General features: G+C 42.3%; 1 protein-coding gene across 2 annotated transcripts; it reads right to left on the reverse strand.

Annotated features, from left to right (window-relative positions):
• Positions 1-5789: 5789 nt before the first annotated feature.
• Positions 5790-16249, reverse strand: Gins3 (GINS complex subunit 3). Of its 2 annotated transcripts, XM_028770442.1 has the most exons (3): positions 16031-16249; positions 12680-12913; positions 5790-7741 (listed from the first exon to the last, which is right to left on the reverse strand). In XM_028770442.1, exons 1-3 carry the CDS (start codon positions 16214-16216, stop codon positions 7511-7513), a joined length of 651 nt encoding a protein of 216 aa, XP_028626275.1. In that variant the 5' UTR covers positions 16217-16249; the 3' UTR covers positions 5790-7510. The 2 variants fall into 2 exon arrangements, with proteins under 2 accessions (XP_028626275.1, XP_028626276.1); XM_028770443.1 differs by lacking the exon at positions 12680-12913 and having other exon boundaries at positions 5967-7741; positions 16031-16226.
• Between the last annotated feature and the right edge of the window lie 1067 nt (positions 16250-17316).

A 17316-nucleotide genomic window follows, 5' to 3' on the forward strand; every position in this document is an offset into this window, starting at 1 on the left:
ATTAAGTTACTGATTGTTAAAGAGAGAATGCTAGAAATTTTAAATAGAAACAGAGATATCCTTTTCTGTCAGATGTATGCACTAGGGGCTAAAGTAAATGTGTTTTTCACCTTCACAATGAATTCACTAACCAGTTCTATAAGCTTAATAGGGTTAGCTGGCCTGGATACTCTCCCTTCCCCACTTCATGCAATGAAACTACTCTAGTAAGCTGAATTTCCAAAATATAGATACAATGTTGATGCTATTTTACCTAATGTAACAGGATTTCTGGATTAGATTCTGAAATAGGAAAGGAGATTAGTGGAATATTTGGTGAAGTGTGCATAAAGCCTGTGATTTAACATGCTGTAACAATGTTAACATCATTGTTTGCAAATGTACCATGATTAAAGATGTTAGGGAACGAATACAGGAAGACTTTCCTGTCCTATGTTATGATTGTTCTATAACTCCGAAATTATTTCCAAATACTGAAATGATGACCGTTAGTTGTTCTGACTCTGATTTTGGAAAAGCAGGCAGGAGAAGACCTTCTGGGGCCAGAAAGGACCTTGTACTTTTCTTCAGATGAGAAGGCAAGCAATGGGACAGTAGAGCTATCAGCAGTGTAAGGGAGAGCAGCCCAGCACTGTTGCCAGACTATATGGAGTTTCTTCTTCCTGAGACCATCACCCAAATGAAGGTAGGTCCTTGACCAGGCACAGGAAAGAATGTCAGGGTGAGTCAGAGTGAAGATTAAGTCAGTGAGTTTATTAAGTGGAGAAAAGAAACAACAGTGCATGTGCAGTAAGTGTGGACATTTTAGAGAGCGATGCCTAAGAAAATGACATTAGTATGTATCCTAGACACAGAGCAGACTCCAGAGACAAAAAGGGCCAGTACACACCTAATACATCAGTAAGCTTGCAAGAAGGTCACATTTAGGTGTCTATAACTCTGTGGCTTTTCAAGTTACATTGCTCAAAGGACATAGGATAATTTAAACAAGATTTGAAGATTAAGCAGTGTTCTAAAAACAAATTCAACAATTCAAGCTGGTTTGTTTCTTTTTTCTTCAAGCATTTTCTTTTTATAAAAGAAATTGTAAGGTAGTTTTGAGTTTTTTTTTTGGGGGGGGGGTGTTGCTATTTTATTTACTGTTTTTAATACCCTTGTCTGAGGTCCTTAGAAAAGAGAATATTATCTCTGTAGGCAATCTTCAAAGCAAATTTGCTGGTTGTACTTTAGTTCTTAAATCTCAGTGGACAAAGTACTTCAACCAAACTCCAAGATTAGAAACTCCTTTCTCTTGCATTTCCTTACATTTCCTTCTCGTCCTAGTCTGCCTTCTGGGCTGGGCAGAGGATGCTGCCACTTGCCAAGCAAACTGTTTGGTTTGCACTGTCTGCTTCATTAACTATGCAGACAAGCAGAAAGCTAGAAAAAAAAAAATCCATGAAATGCTCAAACCAAAGAAGGCCTGGCCCACAGCTCCTCTGTTATTTGCTCTCAGTAAGATGGTGCTGCTCAGTGTGACATGCCCCATGTCTTTGCACTCTTGGTCTTCATCTGATGGCACTGTGTTGAGACATTATGAAATCTTCAGGCCATAGAGACTCACTGGAGAAAGCAGGTCAATGAGGGCCGGTTTTGAGCTTTTTTTTTAGTTCCCTAGGTAGGGATAATTGTATTTACTTTAGGAGAGAGGACTTTAACTTCTGCATACACCAGGGTTGAATTTGTATAGTCAGACTCATTTTCTACACTGTAGAATCTACAGACCAGAAGGTAGATGCTGGGGGGGGGGGGTTGGCGAGAGCGGGGAGAGTGAGCTGGGGCAGGACCGGCAACAGCAGGGTTGTGTAGTCAGGGGATAGTCCTGGGAGGACAGGAAGGTCATAAATACAGACTAAAGGAAAGCAAGAGGGAAAGGTAGCACTTATCGCTTGCTTTGAGCCCCTGGGTCTGGCTTGAAGGTTCAGGAGCAGGTGTAATCAGTGGGTATTTGCGGCCAGCCTGGTCTACAGAGTGAGTTCCAGGACAGCCAGGGCTACACAGAGAAATCCTGTCTCAGAAAACAACCAACCAACCAAACAACAAACCAAACAACCAACCAAACAAACAAAAAGGGTCTCACTGTAGGGAACTTAGCAGCATGCCCCTGGGAGTCTCGGGCTTTCTCAGTGTCCAGGGTGGGGCAGTGGGGGTGGGCAGGGCCCCATGCAGCTGCAAAAGGGCAGCTCTGCTGCTCCCAAACTGAGCACTAGACCCTGGTGTAGCAGATGCGCCTGTGTGGCCATCAAGGTGGGTAGTGACTGGTCCAGGGTAGGGTTGTCTCTGCTCAGCCATGACAGGTCCGAGTGCGCTGCAGACAGGCAGACAGGACGAAGGGATTGTCCCTCCTTCCCGGGCCTCTTCCTGGGTAGTCCGCGGTGGAGCTTGGCCGTAACACACTGCACACCAGCCGTAGCTGAGGCTCGCAGCTGGGGTTTGGTCTTGAACTTTAATGCCAGGCTCCACTTCCTGTCCTGGCTTTGTTCCTGTCCTGCTGCCATGAAGAGATAAGTTCCATCTGCATGTCCCCAGGACCACAGAGCAGCCTGCTGCCATGTCTGCACCCACTCCCCTCAAAGTATGAATCAAAATAAACCCTTCATAGCAATGAGAAGATTAATCCGTACAGTGACTCTGCTGAAGGACCCTTGTTCACAGTACATTTTACCCACTACTATTAATAAGGGAAGATTACTCAAGCGGGCAAGAGGGCAGTATCGACAATTAGCGATGGAATTCCAACTTTTTTTTTTTTTTTTTTTCAGATCTGAGGACCAAACCCAGGGCCTTGTGCTTTCTAGACAAGTGCTCTACTACTGAGCTAAATCCCCAACCCTGGAATTCCAACTTTTACAGACCGTAGTGGTTTGAATGAAAATGGTACCCAAAGGCACTCTTAGGAGGTGTGGCCTTGTTGGAAGTGTGTCACTAGGGGGCAAGCTTTGAGGTTTCAAAAGCTCAAGGGAAGGCCAATGTTATTTTTTCTGCTGCCTGTGGATCCTGATGTTCTACTCAGTGCTTCTCCAGCATTGTCTGCCTGCATCCCACCATGCTTCCTGTCATGACAATGGACTAGACCTTTAAACCATAAGCCAGCTCCAACTTAATGTTTTCCTTTATAAGAGTTGCCACAGTCAGTCTCTTCACCACAGCAATAAAAACCCTAAGACGAAGACCTTTCTTTATGTTTAGAGAAGTAGTTCTCAACCTTTCTAATTCTGTGATCCTTTAATATAGTTCCTCATGTTGTAGTGACCCCCAACCATAAAACTGTTTCATTGCTAGTTCAGAACTGTAATTCTGGTAGTTATGAATTATACGTATCTGATATGCAGGCTAATATGTGACCCCTTTGAAAGGGTCATTCGACCCTCAAAGGAGTTGTAATCTACAGGTTGAGAACTGCTGTTTTAGAGAAATTCATCTTTTATGTGTATGTTTGTGTGTTCATGTGTATATGGGTTCATGTGTGCATGTTAAGTATGAAAACTAGAGAATAAACTCTAGTGTCATTCCTTAGGTCTACCTTTTTTTGAGACTGTCTCTCATTGGCTTATAACTTGCTAAAGTAGGCAAGGCTGTCTGCTGGCTCTCTGCCTCCCCAGGGCTATTGTGTGCACAGCCATTATGCCTGATATTTGCACATGGCTCCTGGGGACCAAACTCAGGTTCTCCTGTTTACTATCTTCATAGTCCCACTGTTTAGAAAACTATACATGTACTCTATGTTAAAGTTTACCTTTACTAGGTAACAAATGTTGAAATTGTGGTGCATAGAGTAATTTTTATTACATCTTTAAATTTCTTGAGATGTATTTTGTATGTGTGCACACATATGTGCTTTGATGCATGAGGTCAGAGGGCAATCTAAGGGAACGTGTTCTCTCCTTCCGCCATGTGGATCCTGGGGACTGGACTCAAGTTGTCAGGCTGGGCGGCAAGGACCTTTACCCAGTCATTTCATAACCATACCCTACATTTTGCTCTAGAAGATCCTTGATGTACACAGTTTCCTCATCAACACAAAAAATACCCACTTTCAGAAACACACATAAGGCTTTCACAGTTTTTACATTTATTTTCAAAGGTAAACCTTGGCATGGCACACCATTGTTTCAAGAATATAGATTAAAAAAAGCTCTCTTGAGGTTTCTTGAAGGATGGTGATGGGACAAGAAATTATATGTAGAATTTCTTTTAATACATCTAAGGACTGAACCCAGGCCTCCTGATTGCTAGGCATGGGCTACATTTCTATAGCCCTGGAACCAACTCTTAACTGAGCTTTTGGAGATGCTCAGTATTTCACATTCCTGTGTGACTACTTGAGACACAGCGGTCCACTGATTCAATGATGCTGAGCAGGAAATGAGTAACTCTGCAAGAGGCTTAGTGTTCTTAGGGAGAAAGTGGAATCTTCATATAAAATAAAAAAAACATTAGCCCTGCTTTAGTCAGTGGGCTAAAGGCGTGTGTTTGTTTTCAACAAATAGTGCTAGGATGATGGGCTGGCCTTTTCTACTCTGATGGGAAGATGTTAACTAGATCTGATGTTTGATCCAGACCATCAAGGAATATGGTGAGAACAGTCTGAAGGTGGAGGGTGAATACTGGGAGGTGGTTGACAGGACTGGAGGTAAGGCAGGTGGTCAGTTACTTAAAGGCAGGCCTAGAAGAGACAGACAATGAGAGGAAAGGTCAAAGACACTAACTTTTTTGTTTTTTTCTTGAGCAATAAAGAAAAATAAGCTGGATGAAAAAGGCCACAAGAGTAGACCGGGGCTAAGACTGGGGCCTCAGTCTTGACCACTATCTGCTCCGTCACATGCTCCAGTGGAGACACTGAGTTGGTGGCTGGACATACACCTAGGGCTGGAGGGCAAGAGCTGAGCTGGAGCTCTGAACTTGGGGGAGTCAACAGCGGGTAGACTAAGATCCACAGGCTAAGTCTGGAGCTGTCCAAAATTTAGAGGTCCAGGGACAGTCAGGGACAGCCTTGCTTGTCTCACTCCTCTTACAGCCCAATATGTCCCTGGGGAAACTGCACAATGAAGTCTTTTGTCTATAATTATGAACAGATACCTAAAAGGAGAGCCCTTAAGGGGAAAAGGCACATATCCAGTCACTGAACTTTAGAAGCTTTTTAATACTTGAGACAATTCGTTGTGAGATTTTTATTTATTTATTTATTTATTTGTTTGTTTTTTGAAAAAAAAAATCAACTTTTGAATGAACTAAACAGTTACTTTAAAACCTGAACTGGGGAGGGCTGGTTTCCAGGAAGAAAATTAGTCTGAAAGACTTGTAGGGCATATATAGAACTAAAAATGGATTAAAAAAATACATATGATATAATCTGTTTGCAAATTTAAAGTAGATTCTGTATATACGGACCCTGAGGAAATTTGTGGTTTAAAAAAATTTTTTTTTAAAAAAGAAAATATACCAGCAATCTAATATTAACTGTAAAAACAAAGCCACCTGTGAAAGCAGAGCTACCAAAAGTTAAGCTAATATACTCTTTGCACCCTGGTTTCTGGGCCCTGAGTATGCATAAAAAACTGTGTAAAAATAGAAGTGTCATTTTCCTAGGGCATAGTACACTCCCAGAGAATGTTCCTGGTGCTTATGCATATTGTACAAACAGAAGTGTAATTGCTAAAACACAGATTTGAGCATTACAGTCGAATATGATCAAAGAATAAGTCCTTGGTTTGCTGACTCCTGTCAGCCAGACAGTTAGAGACAACACATGTACAAAACTCATCATTTATTTAGGATGAAAGTCAAATGATAAAAAACAATTTCATGCTAAGACAGGCATTTAAATGCATGTCTGTTAAGTTTCCATTACAACAACTTTGTTATCTGGACACCCAAATTTGTCCTTAATTACAATGAAGACATTTTCCAGTAGCCATAGGGTACCAGGGGTGGCCAGTGGTGTGGAGAAACTGCCCACTGGACAATCCAAAGGGCTCCAGGAAATGGGACTTTTCTATTCAGCTTATGGTCTGGAGAACTTGTCCCTCTCAGTTTGGTACATGTTTAAAAAGACTCCCAGTGAGTGGTCAGGGGTCCTCTTTGCATTAATGTTGCAGTATTTCCTGGAGAAAAAAATAATGTAAAAGAGTCTTCTTCTAATACTTGCCAGGCTGTTTTTCAGCTAGGGCTCTTCACAACCTGCAAGCCCCTGATGCAATTATTACAAAGGCTGGTAAACACACTTTAATAACTACTTTGCAATTCCTAACACCTCCCTGATAGCTTTTCTTTCTTTCTTTAAAGAAAATCACTTTGCAGCCCAGATCCTTTCTATCTTTTTGTACACTAGGCTACGAATTCATATGCAGTGGGCTCCAGAAGCTCAGGCTCCTTCCCGTTAGTACTCACAAAGCAGGCTGACACTTCAGCTGAACCCAGGTGCCCTTCTCTTTGGCTTCCTTTTTCTTCTGATTGTTCTCCTTCACCCGCTTCAGAAAGCTGTCTCTGCTCTTCAAGTGCTTGATCTGCTCAATCCGCACACTGATCCTCTTGGCCAGAATCTTGCCCTTAACTTGCTTGTTTACAATGATGCCCACGGCATGCTGGGTGACATTACAGACTCTTCCGGTTTTGCTGTGGTAACACTTATAGAACATTCCTTTTGAACAGTGTCCATTCCCTTCATGTCTACAATGTCACCCTTCTTGTAGATTCACATGTATGTGGCCAGCGGAACAACTCCATTTTTCCTAAAAGGCCTAGAGAGCATATGCCGAGTGCTTCTCCTCTTTCCCTTGTGTTGGTCATTTTGGCAAGTTACTGGAAGACGGCTACCCTGATAGCTTTTCTAGAGTGGAACAAGTATGCCAGCACTTTAAAGATCACTCACAAACACAAGTACATGGCCCCTCTGGGTAGACTGAAGGGATGTGATTCTAGTTCTAAAGCCCTGATTACAGAGCACAAAAGCGCAATGTCTTCTTTCTGCTCTGCCATTCATCTGACTTTCCGCTTTTCTCCCAATTTCCTTTTTTAGAAATTGGGGTAAGTCCCAGCAGGTAGGGAGCATGGTGGGGATGCTGTCCTTTGTCCAGCCATGAAGAAGAGAAGGCAAACAAGCCTAAGAGAAGTTGTGAACAGGCAGAGATGACCCACTTTGCAGCCAAAGAGACCAGACACCTGAGGACTCCGAGTTCCAACTTGACTATGTATGTAATGTCCCTGTGCTCCTTATTTAAGATGGACTCGGGGTCCTCCTCAGCTGCATCCTGGACCAAAGGCCTATGCTGTGAAGATAGCAGGTAGCTACAGTCCAGAAGACCAACAGGGTCAAGGGCATCCACATCTGCCCCAACCAGACAGTTCCAAGCTTTGAGACTGCTGAAGGTTAAAAGCCCTGAAGCAGTACACAGTTGGGTCCCTCATGAAGTTAATTGGTCTTATCAAGGGCACGGAGATAAATCCACAAGTTGCAGTTCTGTTCTGTTTTTTAGTCTTCCATATTTGTGAATTTTCTTTTCTTATAATTCTGAACGAGGCTGGAAGCTGTAATCTGAGAAGCTTGACCTTTTTCCCAACTCTGAAAGTCATTCAGACCTTTCTGGCCAATTTGAAATAAGCCCCTCTCTGTCTCATCTAACCTGGCTACCAGTGCTGAAGTGTCTTCATTGTAAGAATTCTGGGAGGAGTCCATGATGCGGCGGAACCGTCCAATAAAAGTCTAAAGAAGAGTAAGAGAATCAGGGGCAACATGACATCCCATAAAGCCAGACACATTGAGAACCTCTGTTAATTTACTTTATAGGAGAGGCAGAGGGAGTATATGTGACACCATGTATGTGTGTAGAGGTTAGAGGACAGTGTGGGAGACACAAGTCATTAGAACCAGCTGCAAGGGCCATCTTGCTGGCCCTTAGACATATTTACTGGAACATTTGAAGATTTATTTATTTACTTACTTATGGTTTCACTATGTAGCCCCAGTTGGCTGGAACTCAGAGAACCACCTGTCTCTGCCACAGCCGTCTGGGCCCTCATGCTGCTGGAGTTACACTTGTGAGCTACCAGAAGTAGGTTCTGGGAACTGAACTTGGCATGAGCAGTATGTACTCTTAACCATGGAGACTTCCATTTGGCCCCTATACTGGACCATTTAGATAGCTTCTAAGAATTTGGTCTCAAGACTCACCCAGAAGGCTTGAGCGTCTTCTACTACTTAAGAAAGCCTTTTTTTTTTCTCTTACAGTAAAACAGGTTGTTATGGAAATCTAATGGATCATTATATAAACCAGTGAAGTAACATATGAAAAGCACATAACAAGAGGCTGGCATATAGCAAGCCCCTGAAAAAACATTGCCTGGTGTTGTTATTGGTAACAAAGCCTATAGGAATTATAACCAACAGCTTTCAACCAGAGAGGATTTTGGATTTAACCAATTTCAGTTTGTTTTTCTCAGGCTAAGAACAGGATGAAAAGATGTAAGATCAAGGGTATCATTTTATCGCTGGGCTCTGAAAAAACCCCACAAGCCCCTACTCCAGTGTTTCCATCTGTCTCACAGCTAAACATTTAATCTAAAAGCAACTATAAAACACTTGAAAACAGTGATGGAAATAGAAAATACACAACTAATAAAAGAAAGAAAGAAAGAAAAAAAGAAAGAAAGAAAAAAAGAAAGAAAGAAAGAAAGAAAGAAAGAAAGGAAGAAAACTTTAATTCAAGAACAAGTCCTAGGAGTTGGAGTTCCTGGCCCAGAACGTGATCCCTGATATTTAGGAGGCTGAGGATCCCAAGGAGAGGCCAGCCTAAAATACTTAGCAAGTTATAGACCATGCTGAGGAACTGAGAAAACCTACCTCAATCAAACAGAAATAAAAAGTCCACGTCTTAGTACACAAGCACGAAAAAAAAAAAAGTACACAAGCACACTTTCCTCTCTTGTAGCTTTCTATTCTAGTGTTTCATGACTTGGGTTCAACTTTCTGGTCTATAGTCTGTGTATGAGCTTTTTTTACTGAATGGATACCAATTTTTTTTCCTTTCTTTCTCTCTTTTAATTTTGTGATTTCAGGAAGCCACAGACTAAGCAAGATTCGATTTTTTTCCCTTTATTTTATGGTATATAAGTTGCAGGGATATCTGTGTACCACATATATGCAGTACCTGTGGAAGCCACAAAAGGGTACCTGATCCCTCTGGAACCAGAATTACAGAAGGCTGTGAGTCACTATATGGGTGTTGAGAATCAAACTAGGTCCTCTGAAGAGTAGCCAGTGCTTTTAACTGATGAGCCATCCTCCCAGACCCAAAGTTTTTTTTTTTTAAAAGATAGGATCTCACTATGTGGACCATGCCAGTCTCTGCCTCCTGACTACTGAGGTTAAAGGTGTGCTAGCCCAGGTTTTTTCTTTTTTGAGACAGGTTTTCATTGTGTTGCTGAGTACCCATGAAAGACAAAGGAAGACAGTGAGTCCCCTGGAATTTCAGGCCATTGAGGTCTACCCAGCACGGTTGCTGGAAGCCTAACTCAAGTCCTCTGCAACAGTAAGCTCTCTTAACCTACAAGCCATCTCTCTAGCCCTTGAGCCAACAGTTCTTATAAAACTAAAATGGAAGAATTAAAGTCTTTTAACTGTTTATTGTTCAAGAGACACAAAAGATCATTTTTTCTGTTATTAAGAGAATAAATAATTAAGAAGTTAAATTAGGATACGCCATAAATGATGACAATATTATATGTTAACACTGTTTTGTCCATAAAAAAATACGTATTTAGTTACAGCTGAATGAAAACGTCTTTGAAGGGCTAATGTATTTGAACACTTAGTGCCCTGTTGCTCTACCGTTTGGGGGTTGAGGAAGTATGTGACTGGGAGGGGGATTTGAAATTTCAAAGCCTTGTGCCCTTCCCACTGCACCTCTCTGCTTTGTGTTTACTGTAAGGATGTGAGTTTTTGGTTTCCTGCTCCAGTCACTATGCTGCCTGCTTGCTGCCATGATGGATTTATCCCTCTGGAATAGTAAGGCCAAAAGAAACTCTTTCTTTTATAAGCTATCTTATAAAAGCCCATGGTGTTTATTTTGGTCCTGGTGTTTTATCATAACAGGAAAGTAACTACTGTACTGTTTATAAAATATTAACTGACACGGCACTACATCTCTTTTTTACTCTGTGATTTTGATGCTATTGTTACATGTTGTACATACAGGTGAAAATTTCATGTTAAGACAGGCCATGTAGCTTCAGTAAATCACAGATACAATTAATGAGAGAGCCGTGTTTTAACTCCAGAAGAAGGGACACTAATGGACAAACAAGTACCTCAAGTATTCCCAAAAGGAACTCCCAAAAGGAACTCCCAGTCTAGACTTGCAACTGGACCAGAATAGTTTAACAATGTGCCTATCACCTATAATCTACCACCATCTTTCTCTCTCTCTCTCTCTCTCTCTCTCTCTCTCTCTCTCTCTCTCTCTCTCTCTTTTTTTTCCTGATGGTTCCAGTTCTTAGGAAGTAAGTACAAAAAGGAGTGGGCAGGTCATGTATTTTTAAAATATATTAGATAAGAACAAGAAGTTTTGGAGTACTACCATACTATAAAGTGGCTATAGATGTTTATAATGAACATTTCAAAATGCTAAAATAAAGTACTTCAATTTTTTTTTTTTTTTTGCCATGAAAAAATTATTAAGGAGCTGGGAAAGTGGTTCAGTGGGTAAAGTACTTGTCATGCAAACATGAAGACCCAAGTCTGAATTCCCAGAACCTACATACAAGCTGGGCACAGTACTGCACATCTGTAATCTCACTGCTTCTACGGTGAGATGCAACATGGAGACTAGAGACTCCTGGGAAACTCACTGACTAGTTGGATGACATAGTCAACAGCCTCGAACAACAAAATGGAGACCTTGGAAGGTGAGGACTGACATCCAAAGTTGTCTCTGACCACTACATGTGTGCCATGGCAAGAATGCACCTACACTCACACATTTAACACGAATACACAAAAACATACCATATACACACAAAAGAATTACTAATGAAGAGACAGGTTTAACCTGACATGCACATTATATAATGTATAATACATGTATTAAAATACTATTAGGACCCTGTACTTGTGTAAAACTTTGTTTTGTTTGAAGCCAGAGGACAATTTTATTAAGTCTGAGAGAAAACCCAGACGGAAAGCAAGCTGTAGATCCCGGCAGCCGCCTATGGAAGCAGGATGGAGAAGAGGAAGAGAAAAAGCCATGCTGTTTGCAATGAAAGTGGGCAAATAGCTGTATGGCAGACAGGACTTCAGAAAGAGAGATCCTAGGGTGTCAGGGAAAAGATGCTTAGGCTTTTTGGCTAGTATTGGAAAGAAAAAGATCTACCATGGGAGGAGCATCTGGGAAAGACATACATATATTAACTTATTAAAGGGCAATTATCCCCTCTTCTCCTTAGCATGTCTTCAGGTAAACAAGCTTTCCTCTGGGGTGGACTCCTAGTCAGGTGACTGACAGAAGTTGGATTAACTGTTTTTCTTTTAAAATCTTCTGGTTATTGTTTGACAATTCCATACTTGTAAACAATGTATCTTGATTATATCCACCCCAAACTTCCCTTTACTCCTCCAGGATATATTAGTAAAACCTTTATGGGCTTTATTTTTGTGGTGCTAGGACTTGAACTCACGGCTTCACACATAATAGGCAGGCATTGGACCACTGGCTCACATCCCTGGCTCAAATTAAAAAAAAACTGGCTGACACGTGTAAGTGTAGGTCACCCTAGAACACCAACAAAACAAGTAATGGATCACACACGTCACTAAGTGTGATGGCTACTGTTAGTTGTCAACCTGACTGGACTGCGAATCAACTGCAAGCTGCCAGGCACTCCTATGAGAGATTTTCTTTATTTGAAATAGAAAGACCCTAAACAAAGGCAGCGCCTTCTGATGACAACTCAGATAAAAAGATACAAAGGGAAACTGCCTGTCTGCTTGCCCTCTTGCTGGCAACCAGCAGCTCTCCAAGAATCCTTTAGACCTTCAGCACCAGATGAGGACTACAGAGACATCTAGTCTCATGGACTGAGCAACTACTGGATTTTAGTCTCTTTTGTGTGAGAAGCCTAGTATAAGTCAATCCAACAAATCCCCTTAATAGTTGTCTTTTCTTCTCCACTTAAAAGCTTTTATTGATCTGAGAGCCCATAGGCACTTTTTAAATTTCTTCTTTATTTTTTGAAATGGCAGCCCTAAAAACATACATATAAGTAATATTATCCAGACTGAGAAGGTTATATTTAGGAACATATATGCATATACAAATACATATAAGCATGCAATAACAATTAGTGAAAACAAAAAGACTGAATTTGAATGAATGGGGAGGGACATTTGAGAGGGTTTGGAAGAAGAAAGGGAGGGAGAAATGTTATACAGGGAACTGAACTTGGGTCCTCTGGAAGAGCAGTGTGTGCTCTTAACCACTAAGCTAACTCTCCAACTTATGCAAACCTATGCATTCTTACACACACACACACACACACACACACACACACACACACTCCTTTAAAGAACCCTGACTAATACAAAGGATAAAAAAACGACATCACCGGCTCCCAAGACATGTACAGCCCAATACTACACACCACTCACCTGCAGCAGAGTCTGGGAGATATCTGCATTCTCTGGACTGTCAAAATGCAGGAGTTGTGAGCCGAACCCATAGAAATGGGGCCCCATTTTGTGGAGGTCTACGACATTAGCATCTGCACTGAATACAGTCCTCCATCCCTCTTGGTACATCTTGGGAAGTTCCACAGAAAGGATGCGCCGCTTGTTGTCAAAGAGTCCCTTAGCCAGCCACAAGGGAAGCTCAAGTTTTGTACCCTGTGTCAGATAAGAACATAAAATTGAACAAAAGGCACAGTCAGTGTATGTGGAAAAAAAAAATGGAAATGCATATTGTCTGAAAAATACTGCCTCTTCTACTGGGGAAGTGACTGTGAAGTGATCTAAAGAAATGAACCATACACTTAAAGTGTTATTTATATATATTTTTTTTTTTAGCAAGGACACACACTGTCTACCTGGTAAACATGGTATGTGTGGGGAGGTCAGAAGCTGATGTCACAATGTCTTCCTCAATCACTTAATTTGGAGAGTGCTCTCTTGCTGATCTGGTACTTACTGTTTCAGCCAAACTAAACTAGCTGGTCAGTGGGCGCTGGGGACAAACCAGTCAACCCCAGCCCTGCCACTCCTGGAGTTACAGCCACGACCATGCTTGGCTTTTTGTGTGGGTGCTGAGGATTCAGACTCAGGTCCTTGTGCTAATGCAGCAAGAACATCACCCACTCAGCCACATTTCCAGACCTTTACTTATTCTTTCTTTTTTTGTTGTTGTTGTTTGGTTTTGTTTTTCAAGATGGGGTTTCTCTGTGTATAATTTACTTTTTCTTAAGTGGTATGTTTCTCAGCAGCACACCAGAACTCCTTAACTCTCACTACAAGGTAGTACCTGCTAATCAAGTTCCTGCCCCACTTTCTCAGTCTCTGACATCACTATCCTATTCTCAAATTCTATGAGATCAGCCTGGGCTGAGGATTTATATTATGATCTAATGAAGACAGAAAACAGACCATAACAACAGCAAAAACATGAGTTCTGTAAAGTAAATGAATATCATTTTTTTCCTTTCTTTGAATATTCTCCATCTATGGTATATAAGTTCTTGCTGGGTGTCTACTAAGCGCTAAGAACCAGTCTGGATGCTAGTAGAACAGAGAATAAAATGGAATCTGTCTGAAGTCAGTGGCAGTCTCTTTCCCAACCCAACTCATAGTTTTGGAGACGGCAGAAAGGGTCAATGTCTATGTTTTCAAAGCCTTGGAAGAAATGCAAAACATGACAAGATGAGACGACAGGATGGACTAGACATCATAAAATCTGTAAAAAGGTGCAGAAGGGGGCGGGGACGGCTCAGCACATACTGCTCTTACTGAGATGTAGAGTGCAATTTCCAGCATCCATATCAGGCAGCTCACAGCTCCCTCTAACTCCAGCTCCAGGGGGATGTGACTCCTCTGGCCTCTATAGGCACTTGCACCGATGTGCACCCATCTATACAGAGATACGCATTGACATACCCAATTAAAATAAATACTTTTATATGCAAAAATTAAAGGTTTAAAAGAGGCGCAATTTTTAGGGTTAAGAGAGGTAGAGTAGTCAACAAAAATCCCAGGGCTGGAAACAAACAGCCAGCCCAAGGTTGCCAGGAGGCCAGGACTTGAGTGGCCAAGGTATAAAAAAATAGGAGGCCCAGTATTTAAACTAAATAGCAGAGTAATTAGGCACTGACTTTAATGTAAATTAAAAATATCAAATGGAAAATTCCAGAACTAAACAATAAGACAACTTAAGAAACAGGTGGTGGTAGGACTTGCCTCAGCCCCTAAAGTAGCTAGCATTACAGAACTGGAGCATCAGGGCCAGCTCATTCTGTCTATAAAGAAAGACTAAGGCAGGAATGGGGGCATACAATGTGGCAGGAGACTGGAGTTCAAGGCACATACCAAAACCAACATAAGAAACAAATGATAAAGGCTTATATCTATGAGTGAAATTAGGTATCATAAAAAAAAAATCCTCAAACGTAATTCTGTGAGAGGAATTTCAAATAACACTATTTGGAACTGTCCAGTTGAGAGACACTATTTCTCAAACTGGAGCAAGACAGCTTACTCCTTCAGAGCGGCTATATATAACTTCCAAGAGTATGGCGAACCTTTTTTTAAATGATTTATTTAATTATTTTATGTATATAAATTCACTATTGCTCTCTTCAGACACACCAGAAGAGGGCATCAGACCCCATTGCAGATGGTTGTGTATCACCATGTGGTTGCTGAGAATTGAACTCAGGACCTCTGGAAGAGCAGTCAGTGCTCTTAACTACTGAGCCATCTCTCATGCCCCTGGTCTAGCATCTTTTAAAAGGGAAGCAAAAATGAGCCTACTATTTTGTTGTTGTTGAAAAAAATCTTTTGGTACTATTTGATTTTCAAAAATTGGTGTTTTACATTGAGAAAAATTACCTAGAAACAAAGAGAAAACAGGTACTCTTCTAAACAAAACTTAAAAGACCTAACAGGAAATGGAAGTAACCATTACAAGTTATGCTCTTGAGACAAACTCCTATTTGAAGCTAAAAGAGCCCAAGGTTCGAATCCCAGCTTACCATTTACTGGAGGATCCTGGCCTTGTTAACCCAGCTTTTGTTAGGTTTATGGGAGGGCAAAAGGGTTAATTTCAGGGAGCTGCAATTGCCATATTCAGTCCGACACTGAACATTGTTATGAGCAACCTTTTTACCGAGGATGACTTGGTTAAGCCAGCTTGGACTTAACTGTGGAACCCTGGCTGAGGTAGCCCATCTTCGTTAAGTTGCCTAAGTGAGAGGATGACAAATTTATCCCCCACCACAGCCCCCACCCCCTGCTGGATAGTCGGTCCTCAGAAACCGGCTGCAGAGACTGTCGTAATCCTGCAAAGCGCACATGACAATTTCCAGTTCCCAGACTTAGAAATAACTAATAAGGTTTTTTGTTTGTTTGTTTGTTTGTTTTGGTTTTTGGAGACAGGGTTTCTCTGTGTAGCTCTGGCTGTCCTGAAACTCACTCTGTAGACCAGGCTGGCCTCGAACTCTGAAATCCGCCTGCCTCTGCCTCCCAAGTGCTGGGATTAAAGGCGTGCGCCACCGCTGCCCGTCAACAAGTAAGTTTTATGGAAACCATGAACAGCAAGACCCTGAGAGGATCAGCTGAAGCCAACCCTTCAGCGTTCGCGAAGCGGATGACTTTGAAAAGTTTTAAGAATAAAATCGGTGGCGGGAGACCACTCCCAGTGCTGTGCAGCTTCCTGGGTCCCCCGCGGCCTCCTCGGATCCCCGAGGACTCCCCCAGGCTCCAGATCTTCGAAGTCTCTCCCCGGGCTCGCCTCACCTGTGGGAGCGGATGGTCCGGCTCGGCGCCCGCGCCACGCTCCAGGAAGAAGGCGCCCAGGCGCGGCATGGACGTCTCGACGCGCACCGGCAACTTCTCCTGTGACATTAGGATGTCGTCCAAAGACAGGAAGTTCTCCTCAGGTCCCAGAGCGCCCGACTCCACCGGGAAATACGCCTCCGACATGGCAGCTCGCAGCACGGTCCGGGATGAGGAGGGCGCGCCACCTCAGCGAACCCGCCGGCTTCAAACTCGCTTTCCCGCGCCCCGCTCGCCAGACCCGAGCAGTCGATCCCGGCGAGCCTGCGGCTGCTCAGGCTAAAACAATCAATAAGGTCACGGATTTGGTCCAGGGTCCCCGCCCAATGCGGAAGCCCTGGGTGAGTCGGCCGGAAGTTCTCCCGCAGTGTGTAGGCTAGGCAGGCAAAGGTACCTATAAGCTTGAACATCACTGAAGGGACAACTTGTGGTTGAACTAACTGAACTGTATTCATGCGGCCCTTTAAATACATATGTAAAAATTAAAAACGTCTTCGGGGCTTCAAAGAAAACCATTATACACTGTGTATTTCAGTTTTCATTAATCCTGTCTCTTATTATAGCATTTTCACTGGTGGGCTAATTTTTGTCTTTGAAAACAACAGAAGAAACTAAAACGCAAGCTCTAGCCCAAATCTTTAACTGTGTGCTGTTTGTAGTATTTTGGGAGGGTGTAGGTTCAGGTGAGGTAGGAGTTTGGATGGAGAGGTAGATTTACACATGGCTGGCAAAGTCTTAAGTTCAGGGCCTTCCTGTGTGACATACTGTCAACTGGCAAAGCCCTCGTGTGGCGTTTAGTTTGGGTTCCTGAAAGAGGAAACTAGAATAGCCTAGTCTTTTGACAGCCACTGTACATATGGAAGTTCCTGTATCAAATGTTATCACGGGTAGAGTACCTGAGAACAAAGGAAAGAACACGGTTGCTTCTCTGTACTAGATTTGGTGGCACTACTCACACACGAATACAAGTTGAGGCAGATTGTTTCGAGACTTGCTACTGAATTCACCTACTGTAGAAGGACATTCCTGAGGTAGTGGAGTTTGTGAGCAACACAGGAAAGGGGGCGAGCATGGCTTTCATCTTTTGCATTCTTTTTTGGTTTTGAATGAAATAATTTGCTAATGTATTTACATAATTCACTACATTTAAGCAATAGCCTTCTAAATATGGGCTAGAACTTTACATATGCTAAGCAACAGTCACTTGCTTTTTTCTTGCCAAAAATATTTGCATTAAATGAATGCTT

The sequence above is a fragment of the Grammomys surdaster genome, unplaced genomic scaffold (assembly GCF_004785775.1).
Source record: "Grammomys surdaster isolate TR1022 unplaced genomic scaffold, NIH_TR_1.0 201, whole genome shotgun sequence".
NCBI lineage: Eukaryota > Metazoa > Chordata > Mammalia > Rodentia > Muridae > Grammomys > Grammomys surdaster.